The sequence below is a fragment of the Leptopilina boulardi genome, unplaced genomic scaffold (genome assembly GCF_019393585.1).
Source record: "Leptopilina boulardi isolate dan_hultmark-lab unplaced genomic scaffold, ZJU_Lbou_2.1 LbouV2_126, whole genome shotgun sequence".
Classification (NCBI taxonomy): Eukaryota; Metazoa; Arthropoda; class Insecta; order Hymenoptera; family Figitidae; genus Leptopilina; species Leptopilina boulardi.
Genome location: NW_026137670.1, coordinates 894,573 through 913,062, shown reverse-complemented (window position 1 = coordinate 913,062; position 18,490 = coordinate 894,573). Strand labels below are relative to the sequence as shown.

The following is an 18,490-nucleotide window of genomic DNA, read 5'->3' as shown; positions in this document are numbered from 1 at the left end:
AGAGGGGGCACATTGTTGAAATAAACTGCAAAAAGGATTCTGATTGGTTCAGAAACTTGTGTATATTTTCGAATTTTAAAGTTCATACACCTGTAAAATCTAAAGTTTATTTCACAACTTTTAGCTCAATGCAAGTGAAGTTGACTTAATATGTTCCATTTATGATTGGTGGACAAATTGCGCGAATTTTTAAAATGTTGATCTTTTATTTCAATAAATTAAGTTTTTTATTTTAAATTTAATTAAAATAATTGTTTGAGAGTAATTTTTATATTTTAGAAAATTGTTTAAGAATAATTATAATATATTTAGAATATTTTATAAATTATTTGATAGTAGATATTTCAAATTTGCGCGGGTTTGTCCACCAATAGGGAAATAGTATTTTCCTAAAGGTTAGTTTTGTGTGCAGTTAATTATTTATTTTAATGTGAGGCTGGGGCTTGGGTCAGCCGGTTGGGCTGGCCAAGAATTGAGTTTTCGTTTGCTCTTTGTGGGATGCGGATGGTCTCTTGGGAAGATTTTTTTTACTCTTACACGATGAAGGGAGTGTAGCACAGTGAAGACGGATATATTCACGTAGAGCATCGAAGGGAGGACGAGTGGGTGCGTGCGCGACGCATAGAGATAATTCAAGATCGTTTTTTCTTAGTAAAGAATCAGCTCTCAGTGCTAACAGTGTCAGTGTTTTAGTGACGTGTTTTATCAAGCTATTATCACCAGGATATCGATCAAGAGTCCATTTTTTCCCCCTTTTTTTTTTTGAGGAATAGTTTCGTGAAATTAAGAGATCTTGCATAAGGAGAAGGCGAGCCTTTTTTTTCTACCCATCAGGCAATAATTTTCAAGCCGCTCTGGCTGTGGTGGAACAGGTGCAGGTGCGGGCGCGTCTCGTGTTTTTTCATCGAGTGCAAAGTTCAACGGCAAGGTTGATTTGAGAAGAAACCCCGGGTCTTAATTTGGAAAGTCGCCGTCGGACGTGACGGCAATGGGAGACAATAATCCCGGGCGGAGCAGTAGCAGCGCCGCTGATGACGAGGCTGAAACGTCCCCGACATCATCGTCAACATTTTCGACCTCATCATTGGCAACAATGGCAAATTCTGATTTTCGTACATCATCAGCCGGTGGACGCGGATCAGCATTGCCGACGACAGCAACCCCATCGTCATCGCCGGGGTGTGGCTGCGTCGTTTCTCCAGTTACGGATCCTGAAATCACCATCAGTATCACGCCAACGACAGGTGGACAGTTTGATTTAACTGTTGATCGTAATGAGACAATTGAAAATTTAAAGAAGATCATTTCAAAGAGGCTCAAGGTCGCTAAGGAACGGATTTGTTTACTACATCGAGAGAGGTGAGTGTTTTTTTTTTCCTTTTTTTTTTTCTATCTTTGTCTTAATATGATCGCTCGGCTGCGCCTGAGAGCAAGAACTCTCCGGGGGAAGAAGGGTGCGTGTGTTTGTGAAAAGAGAGAGCAATCAGAAGGTGATGATGGTGTGTGTCGCCTGGGCCAAGCAACGGTGCGGGCGACCAGACGTCACGCCTGGAGATGGAGAGATCCCCTTCCTTTTTCTAAAGGATATATAGGAGACAGAGAATAGAGGATGGGTCTAAGGTTCGTTTCAGAATATTGCGAAAGAACCACTGATTATTTTTTTTCTTCTTCCTTTTTTTGACCGGGATAAGAGGGAGAGGGGATCTCAAGGATTTTAATGTTGTCTAGGTTCGATAAGTCTGATGTTCCTTCTTCTTTGTTTAAATGGCCAGTTCCAGTGAATTGTATCCCTCAATTTTCGGGATTCACAAATGGAAGTCTAAGAACAAAATTATAAAAAAAACAATTGATCAAATAAAAGTGTGATTTACATTATCTGTTATTCAAATTTGTGGCACTTTGAATTAATATTAGATTGTCATTGACTCCGAAAAAAATTTTTTTTTTTTTTTTTTTTATTAATATAATATATCTTATTTGGAGTTAAATGGTATGTAATTTACAAAAATTTAAGGACATGTGACGCATTTGTCTGTTCATTAAAAATTCTCACTCGTTTTATTTTTAAATTGCTTTTTTTTTTTTGTCGAAACTTTTGTTACTATGTACGTTGTTATAAAGACATTAATTGCGTGATTAGAAAGACATTTTATGGAAGTTTTAAAGAGATAAGAGAATATTATGAGAAGTCTAGATATTTATATATTCAGACTTTTTTTTAACAATTAAATATTATTTAGAAATAAAATTTACGTATCGCTTTTTTTAATTTAAAAAAACAACTTTTAGAGAAATATTCGACTTTTTAAAATTTTAGCTTACAGTAGAAAAAATTGAATGGTTTGTAATTATACATGAACGGGATGACGTCATGATTTCACATGCCTTTAAATAAAGTATTTTTGTTCTATAGATTTGATTATTTTTTTTTTATTCAAGTTTTTTTTTACTTCGAACTTTTTTTTTTCTATTCATTTCCATAATGTTTTATTTACTTTCATTCAAACTTTTTCAATTTACTTTTAATTTCACTTGTAAGTTATTTTTAATTTCATTTGAATTGATTTTTAATATATTTTTAAATGAATTTTTATTTTTTTTTTGTAACAAATTTTTTTAAATTCATTTTTGGAGTAAATTATATATAGTTTTATGAAGAATTTTTTGTATTATTTTTATTAGAATAAATTCGTATAAACGCTATATGTGTAAAAGGCCCGTTAGCCACTGCTTACGCCACTGTATGTATAGGGTGAGAGGGGTGGGGGGAGGGGGCATGAACTACCTGTGATATCGATACCATACTCGTGTAACAGCACGACAGAATTATTCCTGGTTCGTCGACATATATGTGGCAACGCGAATCCGTATCTTCTTTGTCTTCTATATCTTCAAAATCGACTTTTTCATTTGTTAAGAAAATTTTTGTTTTTATAGAAATATTTTTTTGGTTTAGACACTCTTTTTTTTGTATTCGATTATTATTATTCATTATATGACCCAAATATTCATTCAAATTTCTAAAGAATTATATATATATATATATGTTAATTGGATATTAAATAATGATATAAAATCAAAGGCAAAAATAAATTATGTAATTTACTTTTTTTTTTGTTCGATTAATTTTTTTTCCTTTGATAGTTGATTTTGGATAAGAGAAAAAAATTTGTAAATTATTTTCCACTATTTTTCATTTAAATGGCAATTAAAATTACTCTGCTCTTTAAATTTCTCGTTGAATTGAGTAAGAGATAAAGAGGGGGCGGTGAAGATAGTGTTTATTATTTTAATTCTATAATTTAATCAACAATTGACTTTGCGGATTAATAATTATTATTAATATTAACATTGTCGATTATGATTTTAGTGAAAAAATGCAATATTAAGCAAACAGAAAAAAAATGTAATTTCTTTGAAAGGTGAAATTAAAAGACAATTGAAAGTTTAGTAAGAATCGTGAGAGACAAATGGAAAGCGGGTTTCGTTTTTGGGATGAGACACTTCACTTTCAAGTTAGGCTAAGCACTCTCGCTTCTCTTATATATATATATATACGAATATAGTGTTATCGCGCTTGTTGCAGAAGGAGAAAAATGCAGGTTACGTAAAAGTTGATGTCTCCCGTCGACTCTGATTGTGCTCGCTTTAATTGCTTGAGAAACATTTATTCATAAGTGAAAAAGTTTACTTCATCCTTGAGTATCTCTCTTTCTATTTTTATTTTTTGATCTTGGGAAAATTAAATTAAATTTTTGATTATGGAGGAAAAAATAATTTCGATGAAATGAAAGCAGATGGTATATATATAAAATTCTGCAAAAAAAAAGAGTTCTTTTTTTTTATATATATATTGAAAAAAATGTGTTCGGCCCTGAAGGCGCTCCCACAATTCGTTTCTGCTTGCGTTTCACATGCACGTGCGTAACTTCCTCTCGGACGTGAACTTTTATCAGCAGCAGCGCACAAAATACACGAGGCTTTGTCCTTCGTTCGAAAAACACTCGACGTGGGTAGGGAATCGGCGGCGGTGCATTTTCGACTCTCTTTGAATTTGTGTGTGTGTGTGTGGGATGGTTAAATTTTGTAGGCGTCACGAGAGGACCAGTCTTAAATGAATCTTCCATTATTTTTTAGCGAGAAAATGCGATGAACAAACATACCAATTGGAGTAGGTGGAAGAGAATGAAGGAGGAAAAAAATAAAGTAGGTAGAATTGTAGAATCACACACGTTAAGCAAAGTGGAACAACGACAATCGGCTCTTCTGCAATTGTATATATATATATTATATGGGTGGAGGCTATGGGCTATTCCCGTACACTCCTGGGATTCTTCTTCTCTCCCTTTTTTTCGATCTTTAAAAAAAGGAACCAAGGGTCTCTTTCTTCGATCAATCCACCTGGAAAGGAAATCCCTTTTTACAATAATTTTCGAGTTTGAGATTGATATATGTCGGTTTGAATATTTATTTTTTGTTTTTTAGATTGAGGTTTAATAAAAATTAAAAATGAAATTTGAATCCCTACTCTTGTGCGTTCCCAGGGTTTCTTTTTTGCTTTTCGTGTGTGGTGTGTTCGGAGTTTTCTCTCTCTCTCTCTCGATAGTGCGATTGAGGTCTCTGGCCCCCAGGCTTGGCTTGGTTGCTGCTGTTGCCTTTTGTGCCTGTCGGGCCAGTTTCAGGCATATATACAGGTACGCTCTCTGGTATATATCTATATATATATATATCGCGTTGCACATGTGTGCCTGGGATATTGCTAGTCGTCTCGTCAGAGGCGTAGAAAACGTTTTCGATTACGGTGGTTAGTAACAATGCAGAAAGGAAAAGAAAAGAGAGATAGATTCTTTTCTCGTAATTCGTTTGGTCAAGGTCCAGAAAAGAATGCCTTGTGACTTTTAACAGAAAGCGGTGTTCTCTAGGACTAACTTTGTCTTCAAACATTCACTTCTTTTTTTCATTCAGTAGCTTTCTTTTTCAAATTCCCCTTCTTTTTTTTTTTTCTTGACAACAATTTAGGCTATTTTGAAATCGATTTTTATCGTCTGGCTTCAATTCTATTTTTGGAAGTAATAAAATAAAAAAGAACACATTTCACTTGTTTAAATATATATCACACTTTCTTTTTAATTTTAGAATCTAGATTATTGTCTTGGATTATAAAAAAAAGGGAAAGAGCAAAAAAAAAAATAAATACAGGTGGTTTGAGTGAATGTCTAGCGTACATCTATTTTCATCATCTGCGTGTGCACTTTTTTCTTCATAGTAGATAGAGGCGCGTGCAGCTGAGATCTCAGTGCTGTGCGAAGAAAATTTTCTAACCCTGACCAAGGGAAAAACGTGTTAAAATAATGAAGCGATACTTGTGTGTATTTTTATAGTGAAATTCAACTCCATTCACTTCATCACACACGTTTGGAGAGAAATTTAAGTTTGTCCTAAAGAATTTCCCGAGAAGGTTTGCAACTTGACGTTGATTTCAATTTAGGAAAAATGTCCTTTCACCATCTTCTGCATTTTCTTCTTGTGCCATTTTCTAAATTAAATCAGTTGCACAAAGTTATCTTTAATTGGATATATATATAGATTTAAAAAATATTTCTTTTTCTATTTTCCAAATGAAACAAACTATATATAATTACTATTATTATATTTGAAATTTGTTTGCTGCAATATGTATACTGTGTTTTGAGTAATTTTTTGCATTTATTTCAAAAGAAGTTAATTCTCCTGCAATGTAATATGTATAGAAAGTAAAATTGATTCTCAACATTTTTTTTATGATATTAGTTTGGGAAAATGACAATATTTATGGTTCTTGCGTATATTAGACTTATTTGAGACCAAGGTGGTCACCTTGCTTGCCTTGCCCTCGTAAACGTTTTCTGCGAGTTTAAACAACAATTCACAACGCACACAAAAAAAAAAAAAAAAAAATTATACCTCGGTCCTGAAAGTATTCAGTAGTCCCGATAATATACTTATATACTGCTTGCTCATTGTTATCGAGAGAATGGAATAGAATATATCATTTCTTACATTTGCGTACACGGAAAAGCCTGTTCTTAAATCTTGCATAACATCTGTTTTAGAAAAAAGAGAGAGAAGGATTTGAAAAACTTTAAAAAGAATATTTTCTTTATTCAAATCTGGTTTTTTGCAAATTTTAAAAATGACAAAATAATTCTTGTATTTTTCTTTACATAAAAATTTATATCCGCTCCATTTGATTTTAATGACGAGGTTAAAATGTTGAGTAATGAAATCAATTATATTTATGAATTAGAAAAGAAATACTTTTTTTTTTTGAAAATGAAAGTTTAGGAACAAAAAAAGAGAATATTGGAGTAAATACAGCACTGTTTTGTATCATCATTGCTGACGAAGTCTCTCTTTCTCTCTCTCACACACACAGACTCTCTGTCATGGAGACGGTATTTCGAGCTTGGTTACGAGATAGAATACTTGTTTGGGCTGCCTAGGTACAGCTATACATATAAGAGAGCAAATGTACATCCATATACCTACACACGTTGGCCTTGTGTGTCTCGCATCCTCCTGCAAAACGATCCGATCGAAATCAGACTTGTCATACTCGGAAAAAACCTTTTTTAAAAGGCCACTCGAACGAGGACAAACTTTTCAAATAATATAATATATATATATATATAAAATACCTAAATGGATTTGAAAACTTTTATTCAACTTGTATTTTATTTGATAAAAAAAAAAAGTTATTTGTTTATCCATTCTTAAACTTATTGATATAATTACATAAACGTGAGATTGAACACGTGTTATTAAAAATAACTTTTATTATTTAAAAATAAAAATTATTTTCTAATATAAAAATTACTGTTCAATTAATAATAATTTATACAGTATTTTTATTATTTAATAATCATTTCATTGTAATTTAATTTTATAATAAAATAACTTTTGAAAAAAAATTTTCCTCTATTGAGACAAAAAATTCATATTTTCTGTGATGTAATGAAATATCCACGTGTTGTATAGGTCATAAATATATATATTCTTCATCATCGCAATCTTTCTGACTGTAATAAATCGTGAAATTTGTTCACAAACTACGTCGAATGATTATCACTTCTTTGTGTGCGGCTGAATTGGATATGTTCAATTTGACCCTTGATTGTTGTTTTCACATCATTGGGTCATTGGCTCGTCATAGACGAATTATATTTCACGGGTTTTTTTATTTTTATATTTAATTCCGCAGGAGATACAATCGTTCATATGTAATTTTAGTCGCGAGTTTAAAATATATATATATAGAGAAAAATAGAAATTTATATTTTTATCAAGATGCGGATGCATTTTGTAATATTTTCCTAAAGAACATTAGAATTATCATTTAATATTGAGAACATTGTTGATTGAATGTAGCACTGAAATTGTAATTAATTTACAATGTACTATGAACAGAAACTATAATTAATAATTTTCAATCGATATTTAATTATATGAAGCTGAAGTACGTAACGTTTATGATAAACGATTTTTAAAAAAATAATTTTTTAAAATGAAAAATTCTATAATTTTCCTTAAAAAATATTTCTTGTAGTTTTCATTAATCAACAAATTATAAAAAAATATTTTTTAGGCAAAAAATTATTTCTTTAAAAATAGTTTATCATAAACGTTGCGTACTTCAGCTTCGTATTTAATTTTTACAAAGTGTGTTTAAAAAAAAAACTCATTTCAATAGATGAATTACAAGGAATAATTTGGATGTTATACAAGGTGATATTTTTAAAGACTTGATGAACATCTTTTTTTCGAAATGGATTCTACTATAATCTTCAGCTTAATGTGTATTCTGTAATTCAATACAGTGCATTATGGTCCTCCTAACGTTCAGAATTTCTTTGGCTTATGTTATATAGGTGTATTCTTGCCATGGGTCGAAAATACGTACCTGAGAGAGTTGATTTTTATTTACGAGCACCTTTCACGACGACCCTGTACTGTGTATGAGATTAAAAGCATTTGCACGTGTTACAGACATAGTCATAGGATTTTTCAAATGTTCCTCGTCAAAAATGAATATAGGGGTCTCTTTTTCTATTGGGTCAAATAAAATATATATATATATATATCTTTACTTGAGTAAGAAATTAATAGAGAATTTTGATGGATCGATATTCATCTAAGAAAAAAAATTTTTTTTTAATTTATATAATTCGGAAAATGAATTTAAAATATGTGCATTGATTTTTGTTGTTTTGAAACTAATATTGAATTAATGGGAATTTTAATAAATATTCATTTCAAGGTTTTCTTGAAGTTGAAGGTCAAATGTTGGGAAATAATTTGAATTTTTATTTTCTTAAACGTATTTCGAGGTCTGGAAACAATTTTTAGATTCTTCAGTGTTAATTCCCATATAATATTTATTATCAAGAATTCGTTTCTGCAGAAAGCCTATTATTTACATAATTCTGTTTTTCATTACAAAATAGTCTCTCTCTCCATGGGCGTTAAAAAGAAATATGTATTTTCAAAATGCATTTTTGAAAAATTAAATATAATAAAATTCAAATTAGTTTTTATATAAATATTATATATGAGTATAACAGACATTTATTGCATTGAACATTAGGATAATTTTTCGAAAATTGATTTTTAAATATTTCTTTCAAATGATCCGTGTAAAAGAAATATATAAGTATTTCTAAAACTCGACGGGATAATTATTTAGAAATTTCTTATTTTGAAAAATAATTTTGCAATTTTAAGACCGTGAAAATCCTCTCTTGAAACAACAAATGATTTTTCGTGGCACAAATCACTATTAGGGGATTGACTAATATAATATTCATAAATATGATGCGCATTCTTCAAAAAGATAATCTCGTTGAAATTCTCTTTGGGATGAATTCAAACTGGTGATGGTGGTCGGTTCGTAAATGATGGTCGCACCTTGGATTTACGGTTACATTCCCGTTACCATGGCCCTAAGGAAATTGTGGGTATATTTCTGATATGGTTTCCATTACTATGGGCTACAAAGGAAAGCGTTCTTTCAAATTTTTTCATTCCAAAGGTCTACTCTTTCCAATCTATATATTATATATATATGAAATTGAACATTAAAAAAAAGTGCCTCTCAGCAGACGACTTTATCTTGCAAAGAAACCCACCTATATATTCATTTTCCCCCCTTCAAATCTCCTCATGGAATCATCCATGCGACGGCAAATAATGTTTCATCGTATATATTTTCTCAAATGAAAATTGTTGCCAAGGTGAACTTCTCTGTGATTTCTATCTTGGAATACAAAATATATATTTCGTATAAGAAACCAATAAATTACAAATTTGCAAATTATATTAAAAAAGCGATGAAATTTGCAAACAATTAATTAGCGAAACAATTTCATTGTTTGCGGAAGTAGAGTAATTTTTAGAAATTTTTAGAAATTAAATTAAATTTTAGTCAAAATTAATCAATAAAATTTTTTTTTTTTTTTTATCGAATGACAAAAATGCAATTTAATGTCGAATTAATTTGTTAGGGAACGAATTCATGAAACTTTGAAATTAATTTGATTTTGCGCCGGAAAGGAAATTTCCCGCTTTGAAAATAATTGCGTGAGCAATCCACGCCGCATAGAGAGAAGTGAAAACATTGTGTATACGTATATGTGCATTTACGAATCTAAATGACTCAAACGATCATTGTCACTTTTTACGCGATTTTCTCGATTTATCTACATATATATATATATAGAGAGAGAGAAGGGCCCTTCGAAAATAACGAACCGTAACGAACCGCTAGTTTTCTTTTCCGGCAATGAAACCGGAAACATTGGGGTCCCATGTAGCTATGTTGTTGAACTTTAAAAATTTATTAAAAGTTTATATGGAGATTTTTTTTTTCAACAAAAAGAAATCCCTACTTATTTTGCATAAAAAAAAATTGATATTCATAAAAATAAATATATAAATAAGTATAAATAACTTTTTATATATATTTATAATTATTCTTTGAAATATTATCTGAAATAATTCTAAAAACCTTCATTTGTGGTTTTAAATTTAATTATAAAAAATTGTTTTTCATTTTTTACATTGCATTTTTTTTACACCTTTTACAATATTTTTACTTCAAAAAATTTTTTTTTTAAAATAAATTTTCGTCAGTTTTTTTTTTTTGTAATTTTGCGAGTCGAACGAAGGACATTGTGACATCGAACTTTGTTTAAGTGGGTGTATAAGCTTTTACACTGAGAAAGAGAAAGAGAGAAACGTTCTTTTAAAAAAAAAATATGCACACGTGCTTGTCTGTTTTTGCTCGCGCTTGCTTTTGCGTTTTAACGCGATGGTTTTGCTTACGAATGCGATTTTAATGCACGCGCACTGCATATAAGTATTGAGAACATTATGTGCGATATAAATACGTCAGAAAAGGAGTGTACACTGAAGTGTACATCATTTTTTTTTTTTATAATTGTTTGTTATTAATCAAATATTATTGCACACACAGGTTGAAAATTACATATATATTTAAAAATACAGAAAAAAGATATTTTTCACGTCATATTTTAAACCACTTGGCTAAATTATTGACTGCAATATTTTATTTATTATACATTTTTTTTTTTAAATTTTCCATTTGAATTTTTTTTAGAATTGATTTTTGGAAAATATTTAAGTTTTGCAATTAAAATTTTTTGTAGCATTTATAAAATAATGAAGATTTACTCATTGTGAATTATTGACGATAAATAATCTATAAATGCACCGCACGCTTAATATTATTATTATTAGTTAAAGCGCTGACCAAATGACTTTTAGTGTATATAAACCGAAAGTGTGCGCGGGCGTCAGCAAAGAAATTGACAGTAGGATTCTTGATGCTAGGGAGTTTGTGACTTTAGAAATTGAAGGCTTAAACATCCCACCATTTTGAAAGCTGAGGGAGGCGAAAAAGGAGTTCGCCTTGTATACAACAGAGCATATTAATAATTTAAAAAAAAAAAATAGTCACACCTATATATACAAAATTTCCATTATCAAATATATTTTAAAATTCTTCGTTCTTGTATGTATTAATTTTACATGAAAAAATTTTTCTCTATTTATTTGATTTAAAGTTTCTTTTATAGAAATTAATAATTTTCTCTATTCAATTTTAATTTAAAGAATTTTTTTTTAATATTATTCCAATAAATGCACTTAATGCACTCGAGTTGCTTGAAAATTTTTTTTTATAAAGTTGCATATATATGAAACTTGAGAATATCCCCCTTTTGTCAGTGACTGTCGCTTTGTTAGTTCAGTCTTTTACAACGAATGTTTTATCTACACATTCTTTGTGCGGTAATCAGTTGTTGGGTTACCGTTGTCACTCAGTGTGTTTAAAATACTAAAAAAAAATATATATATTTTTAAAAATTGAAAAAACATTCTACTTTTAAAATTGAATTTCTCTATCACTATTTTTCATATTATATAATTAAATATATCATTTGATTCAATTTTGAATAATTAAAATTCAAAAAAAATTTTATATTTTAAAATTATGCAGATCGGAAAGAAATTGGAAAATTCCGAATTAGAATTTTGTCAGATTTATCGATTTATTGAGTATTTAGGGTTGAAATGAAAAGTACCAGGTGAAGACTAGTTTAATATTTTTGGATAGGGTCTCCTCTCTTTGAGAGAGAGAGAGAAAAAAAAACGGGGTAGGAAGTCTAACTCGATTCCCACGTATATATATATACTGATCCAAGAAGCATCTGCTGGATAGAATGTGTTAAATGTCCATTTCTTTGCATAAAGGAATGCAGATGAAGTTGTAGTACCTCTATATATATACTTCCACCAACTATAAGAAGAAAGACATGTAAATTTTTCATTAAGAAAACGAATTCGATTTCTCAAGCTGGGAACAACTTAGTTTATCGTTAAAATCCTTGGGTCTCTCTCTCTCTTTCTCTCTCTGGGAACGAGAGTGGCAATACCTATGCAAATTTTATTTCTAGATTGAAACTTCATTACCTTTCAAAGAGAGATTGCACCTTCGTTTATACTGAAAAAAAATTATATTAAATTTTTCACGGTTCACACAAATTAGGAAAATGGATGGATTTATTAAAGTAATCGATTTTTTTTTTTTGAAACAACGGAACTTGGAGACGTTATACGCATGATTGAGTTCATTGAGAAAAGAAACCAATAATCAATCGTCTAAAGACCGTTTTAATGAAACGGTGGTTAAAGTTTTCCTGAAAACTAATCTTTTATCAAAACTAAAGATCATTGATAATTTTTCTTTCTTCCTTTTATATTATTAGTGGCTTTTTCTTGTGTCTTTTCCTATAAGAGATATTATATCTCTCGAAGGTCTTTGCCTTGCTCTGAATTATATTGACTTAGGTTTTTTTTCTCTTTGAGATTAAACTTTTGGGATATACAAAAATAAAAAATATATTTTTCTTTTAAAAACTTAAATCTTTTTACAATTTTTGATAAATTATTATTATATTAATTGAAAATTATTTTTTTAGGCAATTACGAGAGGGAACATTGGATGAAAATCGTCTTCAGGATGGTAGCCGATTGACATTGTTGCCAAGTGTAGAAACTGGATTATTGGTAAGTGACTTTAACATATATTTTATTCAGACAGTTCCGTGTGTTTTTTTTTTTTTATGCAACGTGTCCTCTCTTTTCTTTCTCTCCCGTTGTTTTTCAGTCCCACTTGATTTTTAATTACCGTTTGAAGATTACGTGAAATCGGTGACGTTCACCGAACGGTAGTCTATCCTGATGTATAAAGGTTCCGCAAAGACGATGGAATAGGCGCAATATACTCTTACAAGAGAACAAGCGCTCTGAATATAAACTCCGTTAACTCTGGTGCACGAGCTGCTTCGTCAGGTCACTTGGTTTCTCGGTCATCTTTCAAGTCTCTTTAATTGCCATCTTTGGAAACAGAAAAGTATTTCACATTTTTTTTGTTGTTTCGTTTTCCTGTCTTATTTCTTCAAAATTGATTTAATATCATGATTTTCAGTTTGTATTAAAAATAAATGATCATATGTTGCCAGCGTGTTTGGAATCAGCTGACGATGGTTTTAAATCCGTTTCATCTGATGGCTTCTTTTTTCCTGCGTGGCGATATTATGATGATGATGATGACGACAACAACAACGACGACGACTTGGTTTTAAAGGGAGAATATTTCGTGTGTATATAAAGGGTGTGTTCCGAAATTGACGAAGCAGAGCTGGCAACAGCGCTCACGGTCCTTATCGCAGCCGACGAGGCTGGTTCGCATAGCTGTCAAGCGAACCGCCCGCCCGGACTCTCCGCAGTCAATTTTAAAGCGCCTTCGTACATACCAACGCAACGCCTCTCGGATTCGATCGAAACTCCACTACTGGCACAAGGCTCGTCTTTCTGCACACGCGTGCCTAAAATTTCAGGCCGGAAGCTCCTTTTCTCACCTGCAACACGATCAGTAAAATTCCTTTTGTTATCTTCCTTCCACCCCCTCCCACTCTTTTCTCAGACATTGGATTTTAGTTAGTTCTGATTTCTCAATATCCTTTGTTTCTTTTTCTTCTTATCATGGTGTAATCCTACACCAGATTTCTTTCTCAAAAAAAATATTACTTTAAGGGTTAATGAACTCATTTTTGTATTTATATTCAAATTTCGTTTCGAAATTGAAAAATATGAAAAAAATGTTTAGTTTCTTAATTCAAAATTCTGTTTATTTCAATCATTTGAAAACTATAAACGATCATTTGCAAGGTCATTGCATAAGATGAATGTCACCGATCGGAGTCTTGAAAACTTTTTTTGATTATCCTTGTTTATTATCCTTGAACTATTTCATCTTGATGAAATATTTGAGATGACAAAAAATAGATTATTTCTTCATTTTTATTATTTCTATGTAAATAAATTGTTACATAATCCATCAATGAAAAAAAAGTATTTAGTTTTTTAAACGGGAAAAATTTTTTTCGTTTCTCCAAATTATTGAGGCCAAGTGATGTATCTTGATACCGTTTATCGTTCACATACAACACGATAACCATTTCTTTGCTTTTTTTTCTGGAAATTTTATCTGATCCAACATATGGAGCCTTCAAAATTTATTTTTCGAAGCGCTATTTATCGTTTTCTTTTTTTTTTTAGAGCAAGGTCTTTTATCGAATCCAATTAATAATCATTGATTTTCGATTTTTTTTCTTGATCATTCTGTTAATTTTTTTTTCCTATAAAACAAAAGGGGAAATTATGTATGATTCTTTTTTTTTTTATGTCATTGAGGAAACTGCGAATCAGAGTTTGCTGGGTAACAAAGGGACGTAACCATGCGCGAATATTATCGGTCAATTCAACGAAGCGAAACGATCGAGATTGGCAACGAAGCTTAGCGTGTGTCTCTCTGTGGCATGACTTGTCCAGGAAATTCGGCATCGACAATGGCGGCCTATGAGGCCGTAGCCTTCGTTGAAGCCAAATGCGGTCGCCGGCAAAGCATAGTCATCAAATGTTGTTGGTAGAGGAGTCATATATATATATATATGTATATACCCTTATAGCTAGCTGAAAAGAGAGGCAGAACCTCGGGAGTTAGAGTAGGTATTATGGAAGTTTTAAACGACCAACGAGGGACCATGGCTTTGCTCTCCATGCAGCTGTATATAGAGGGATAACTATGCATATATGCCCCACAGTAAAAACCCAATACTTGTACAAACTATATATGCCAGAGGCTGAAACACTCGTGTGAACGTTGTGAGCTCACACGTGTACGCATATAATATATATATATATAATGTGGGAGGGTGAGGGCGAAAAGGCGTAGGTCCGAGTTCGCTCGCCTGGTTGCCTGCCAGCTTACACACTTACTTATCTTCTCTACTACTTTGCTTGCCTCTTGCATTTGTGGTGGTGTACCTCTCCCCTCCCCCCTTCTCATTTATACCGGGGACGTGACACGTGGGTCACTTCACCCATCGGATGCGGTTAGAAGCAGGTTGCATTGCATCTCTGGCGCCACCTACGTCCACAGACATTCAACTCAGATCTTTGGATGCTGTGTGTGCACGCTAGTCGATAAACCCCAGGAAAAGAGCTTTTCTTCACATCCAAAACTCATCACTTTCATTTTCCTAATATAAATCTAATTTCGATTTTCCTTTTTTTTTACTCGATTAAATTATTTTAAAATTTTTCTTCTGTTTATTATTTAAATTTTCATTACATTGATTTTATTAATCTCAAGGAAATATAAATAAATTGAATTACCGAATCCACATAAATATTAGTGATTTTTTTTTTTAACGAAAGAAGTCCGTTAGGTGTTTGTTGAAAGAGTGGGTTGGGACCACCTACCGGTGTTGAGGGTTCTGGGCTTCGATTCCGCGAGGTTTCCTCTTCCGCTGCAGGTCTTCTTGCGTTTCTATCTCTTGGCCGGGGCTCTTATCGATTTCCCTTATCTTTACACGTGCAATATCCGTGCAATCACGTTTCATCTGACACTTTTCAAATTCAATTTCCATCCCAAAAGCTTTCATTTATTTAAAAATTTATTTTTTCACATAAATAATTTTTTTTTTCAGGCACAACGCCCAGAGCAAAGTGTGATGCAAGCCTTGGAAAGTTTAAGCGACTCGCAAGTTAATGATTTTCTTTCGGGTAAAGCGCCACTTAATCTAACGATGCGCCTTGGGGACCATATGATGCTGATTCAGCTTCAATTATCAACTGTGACACCAGCATCTCCTGTTATCAGATCCACTAGTCCAACGAGCAGTGGAACGACCTCATCATCGGGAAGTAATCTCAATTCAACTTCAATGGGAACGATGACGAATCATGTCACGACACCATTATCGAATCGAAGATCAACTGTTCTCTCGGCTCGTTCAACAAGCTCATCGACAAAACTTCAAAATACAACAGCAAGGACCTCTTCATTAATTAGTAGCTTAACTTCTGCCAATTGCAATACAAGTCTCTTTACGGCAACAACAACAACAAATTGTTCCGAACGAGCATCGCCTTCACCGACTACTTCTTCTCCATCATCTACTTCTTCTTCGTCATCATCATCTCCTGTTTCACATCCTTCTCAAACATCATCACCCGTTCAATCATCACGTAGCACACCAACTTCACCTCAACCAAATGGTACCAATGCAACATCACCTCGCCAATCCTGCCTCTTACATCACCATCATCACCATCATACACATCATCATCATCACCATCATCACCATCATCATCATCACACGAGAAAAAGCAATTCTTTAAATATTCGCACACCAAATTCCACTTCGGTTGAATTATTTCCATCTACCTCAAATGTCACTGATCTTTCATCAAGAGATGAGGATTGTGACACAACACCGGCAAAGAAAAAATTGTGCACTGGTCATCATCATCATCATCAACAAACTACAACTGGAAGTAGTTCAATTAGTTCTCGCAGTCCATCAAATGAGGAACATTGTTTGACATCGAGTACTGAGTCATCGATGGGAATTGTTGATGTTGGCAAAGGAACATCGGCAACATTGGACACGCGAGCTCTTGCGGAAGCTTCTCGTAATTTAACGCAAAAGCTTAAGCAGCTATCCTCTGAGGTATTTACCTCACGGGTTGACCTCGCAGAGGTAGATTTACCGAAGCAAGCTCTCCTGTGTTATCATTTTATATTTATAACAAAAACGGGATCGTTTAAATATTCTCTTTTTATTTCTTGTCGAAAAATTTAAATTAGAAAAATAAATCAGAACATTTGATATATAAATTAATAGAATAGAAATAAAAACTAAATTTTTTTACAAGGATAAATTATATATTTAACCGTTCCCATTTTGCACGCTTATTTTTATGTTAAACATTTTATTTCTTAAATTTATTTTAATTTTTTTTTCGTTTTAATATTTGTTATTAATTAAAATTATTGCCAGTAATATTTTCAAATTTTGTATATCTTTCACAAATCTTGGTTGAAAATTTGACAGAATTTATAATTAAGAGAATTTTTATTTAAATATTTATTTAGATGAACATTCGATCGTATTTTACAAAAGAATTGAGCTAAATGAAAATACGTTCTGTTAAAATATGAGTTCAGTTAAATAATAATTTAAAGACATATAAATTCGATTAGATTGGAATTTTGTTTTTTTTTTTAGAAATTTGGTGAAATATAATAGAAATTAATTATCTTGAAAATGAAAAATTGACAATAAATTTTGAATTCTTCAGGAAAATGCAAGACGTAGACAAGGTGCGATAATACAAAGTATGCATCATCATGGAAAGGGTGTTTATTCGGGAACATTTAGTGGAACTTTAAATCCAGCTTTACAAGATCGTCATGGTCGACCAAAGCGAGATATTAGCACTATCATTCATATTCTTAATGATCTTCTTTGCGCAACACCAGCAACAACTGCAGGACATTATAGGCATCATCATAGGCATTCGAGCACACGTCAAATTTCCTCCACGTCGGCACTTTCTGCCAATTCCTCAGTTGCTGGTAATGGAATGTCTACAGCTGCTTGCCTTGAATCGCCTACTCCTGGATATTCTAGTGGTACGTTCAATTCGATTTTTTTTAAAAAATAATTCTAATGATTTTGTTCTACTTTTCTGAATTAATGAACAATATTATCATTTTCTGATTGTCTGAAATTTCCCAATTATTTATATTGTTTCACCTAATTATCGTTTAACATAATTTTTTTTTTTGAGTAATACAACTTATAAATTAATTAGGGAAAATCAAAGTAAAATTAGATTAAATGTTAATCGGATAAAATGAAAATGATACTTGTGAAATTTTAAATTTGATACTAATGAGAAACACTAATTTTGAAATTTTATCTTTTGTAGAAGAGCTCTCGAAGGAAAACGAGACGACGAAGGGAAAATTACGGCGTTTACGTTTAGTAATGGAGCAACGAAGAGCAAAAAGAAAAGCCAGAAGACTAGCTCGAGCAGCACCATATACAACTCAATGGGCAGCAGTTACACCGGATCCTGATCCAAATCACGATCCAAATACACCAGCTGCATCGCCAAATTCCAGTGGCTCAGCGGCCAATGATTCTCAAACAGAGAATGATCTGCAGCCTTGCAATACAGAGCCTGTTGTTGCTTAATTTTTTTTTTCTCTCATTTTAAATCGGCCTCTCGCAGAGTCGTTTGAACTAGAAAGCGCAAAAAAAAAAAAAATAAGCAGTAGTTTATTGATTTCTTCAACCCATGAACTTTGATATACCAAGTGATTCAGATATATGCTCTCGTATTGAATCGAAAAGAAATAACTGATTTACATTTAAAAATAATAATTTCAAAATAAGTCGAATCGAACCGATCATAATTCATATACAATTTATTGAAATGTCAAAGACTCAATTATTTGGAAAAATTTTTTCATTGAGAATTGATCGGATATTTATAATCGCCATCGACGCATAAT

The 18,490-nt window shown here is 32.0% G+C and overlaps 1 protein-coding gene across 1 annotated transcript; it reads left to right on the top strand.

Moving 5' to 3' along the window:
• Positions 1-432: 432 nt before the first annotated feature.
• Positions 433-18,246, top strand: LOC127291193 (midnolin-A-like). Its single transcript, XM_051320143.1, has 5 exons — positions 433-1,359; positions 12,537-12,624; positions 15,612-16,637; positions 17,269-17,602; positions 17,902-18,246. The coding sequence occupies exons 1-5, from the start codon at positions 989-991 to the stop codon at positions 18,168-18,170; spliced, it is 2,088 nt and encodes a 695-aa protein (XP_051176100.1). The 5' UTR covers positions 433-988; the 3' UTR covers positions 18,171-18,246.
• Positions 18,247-18,490: the final 244 nt, after the last annotated feature.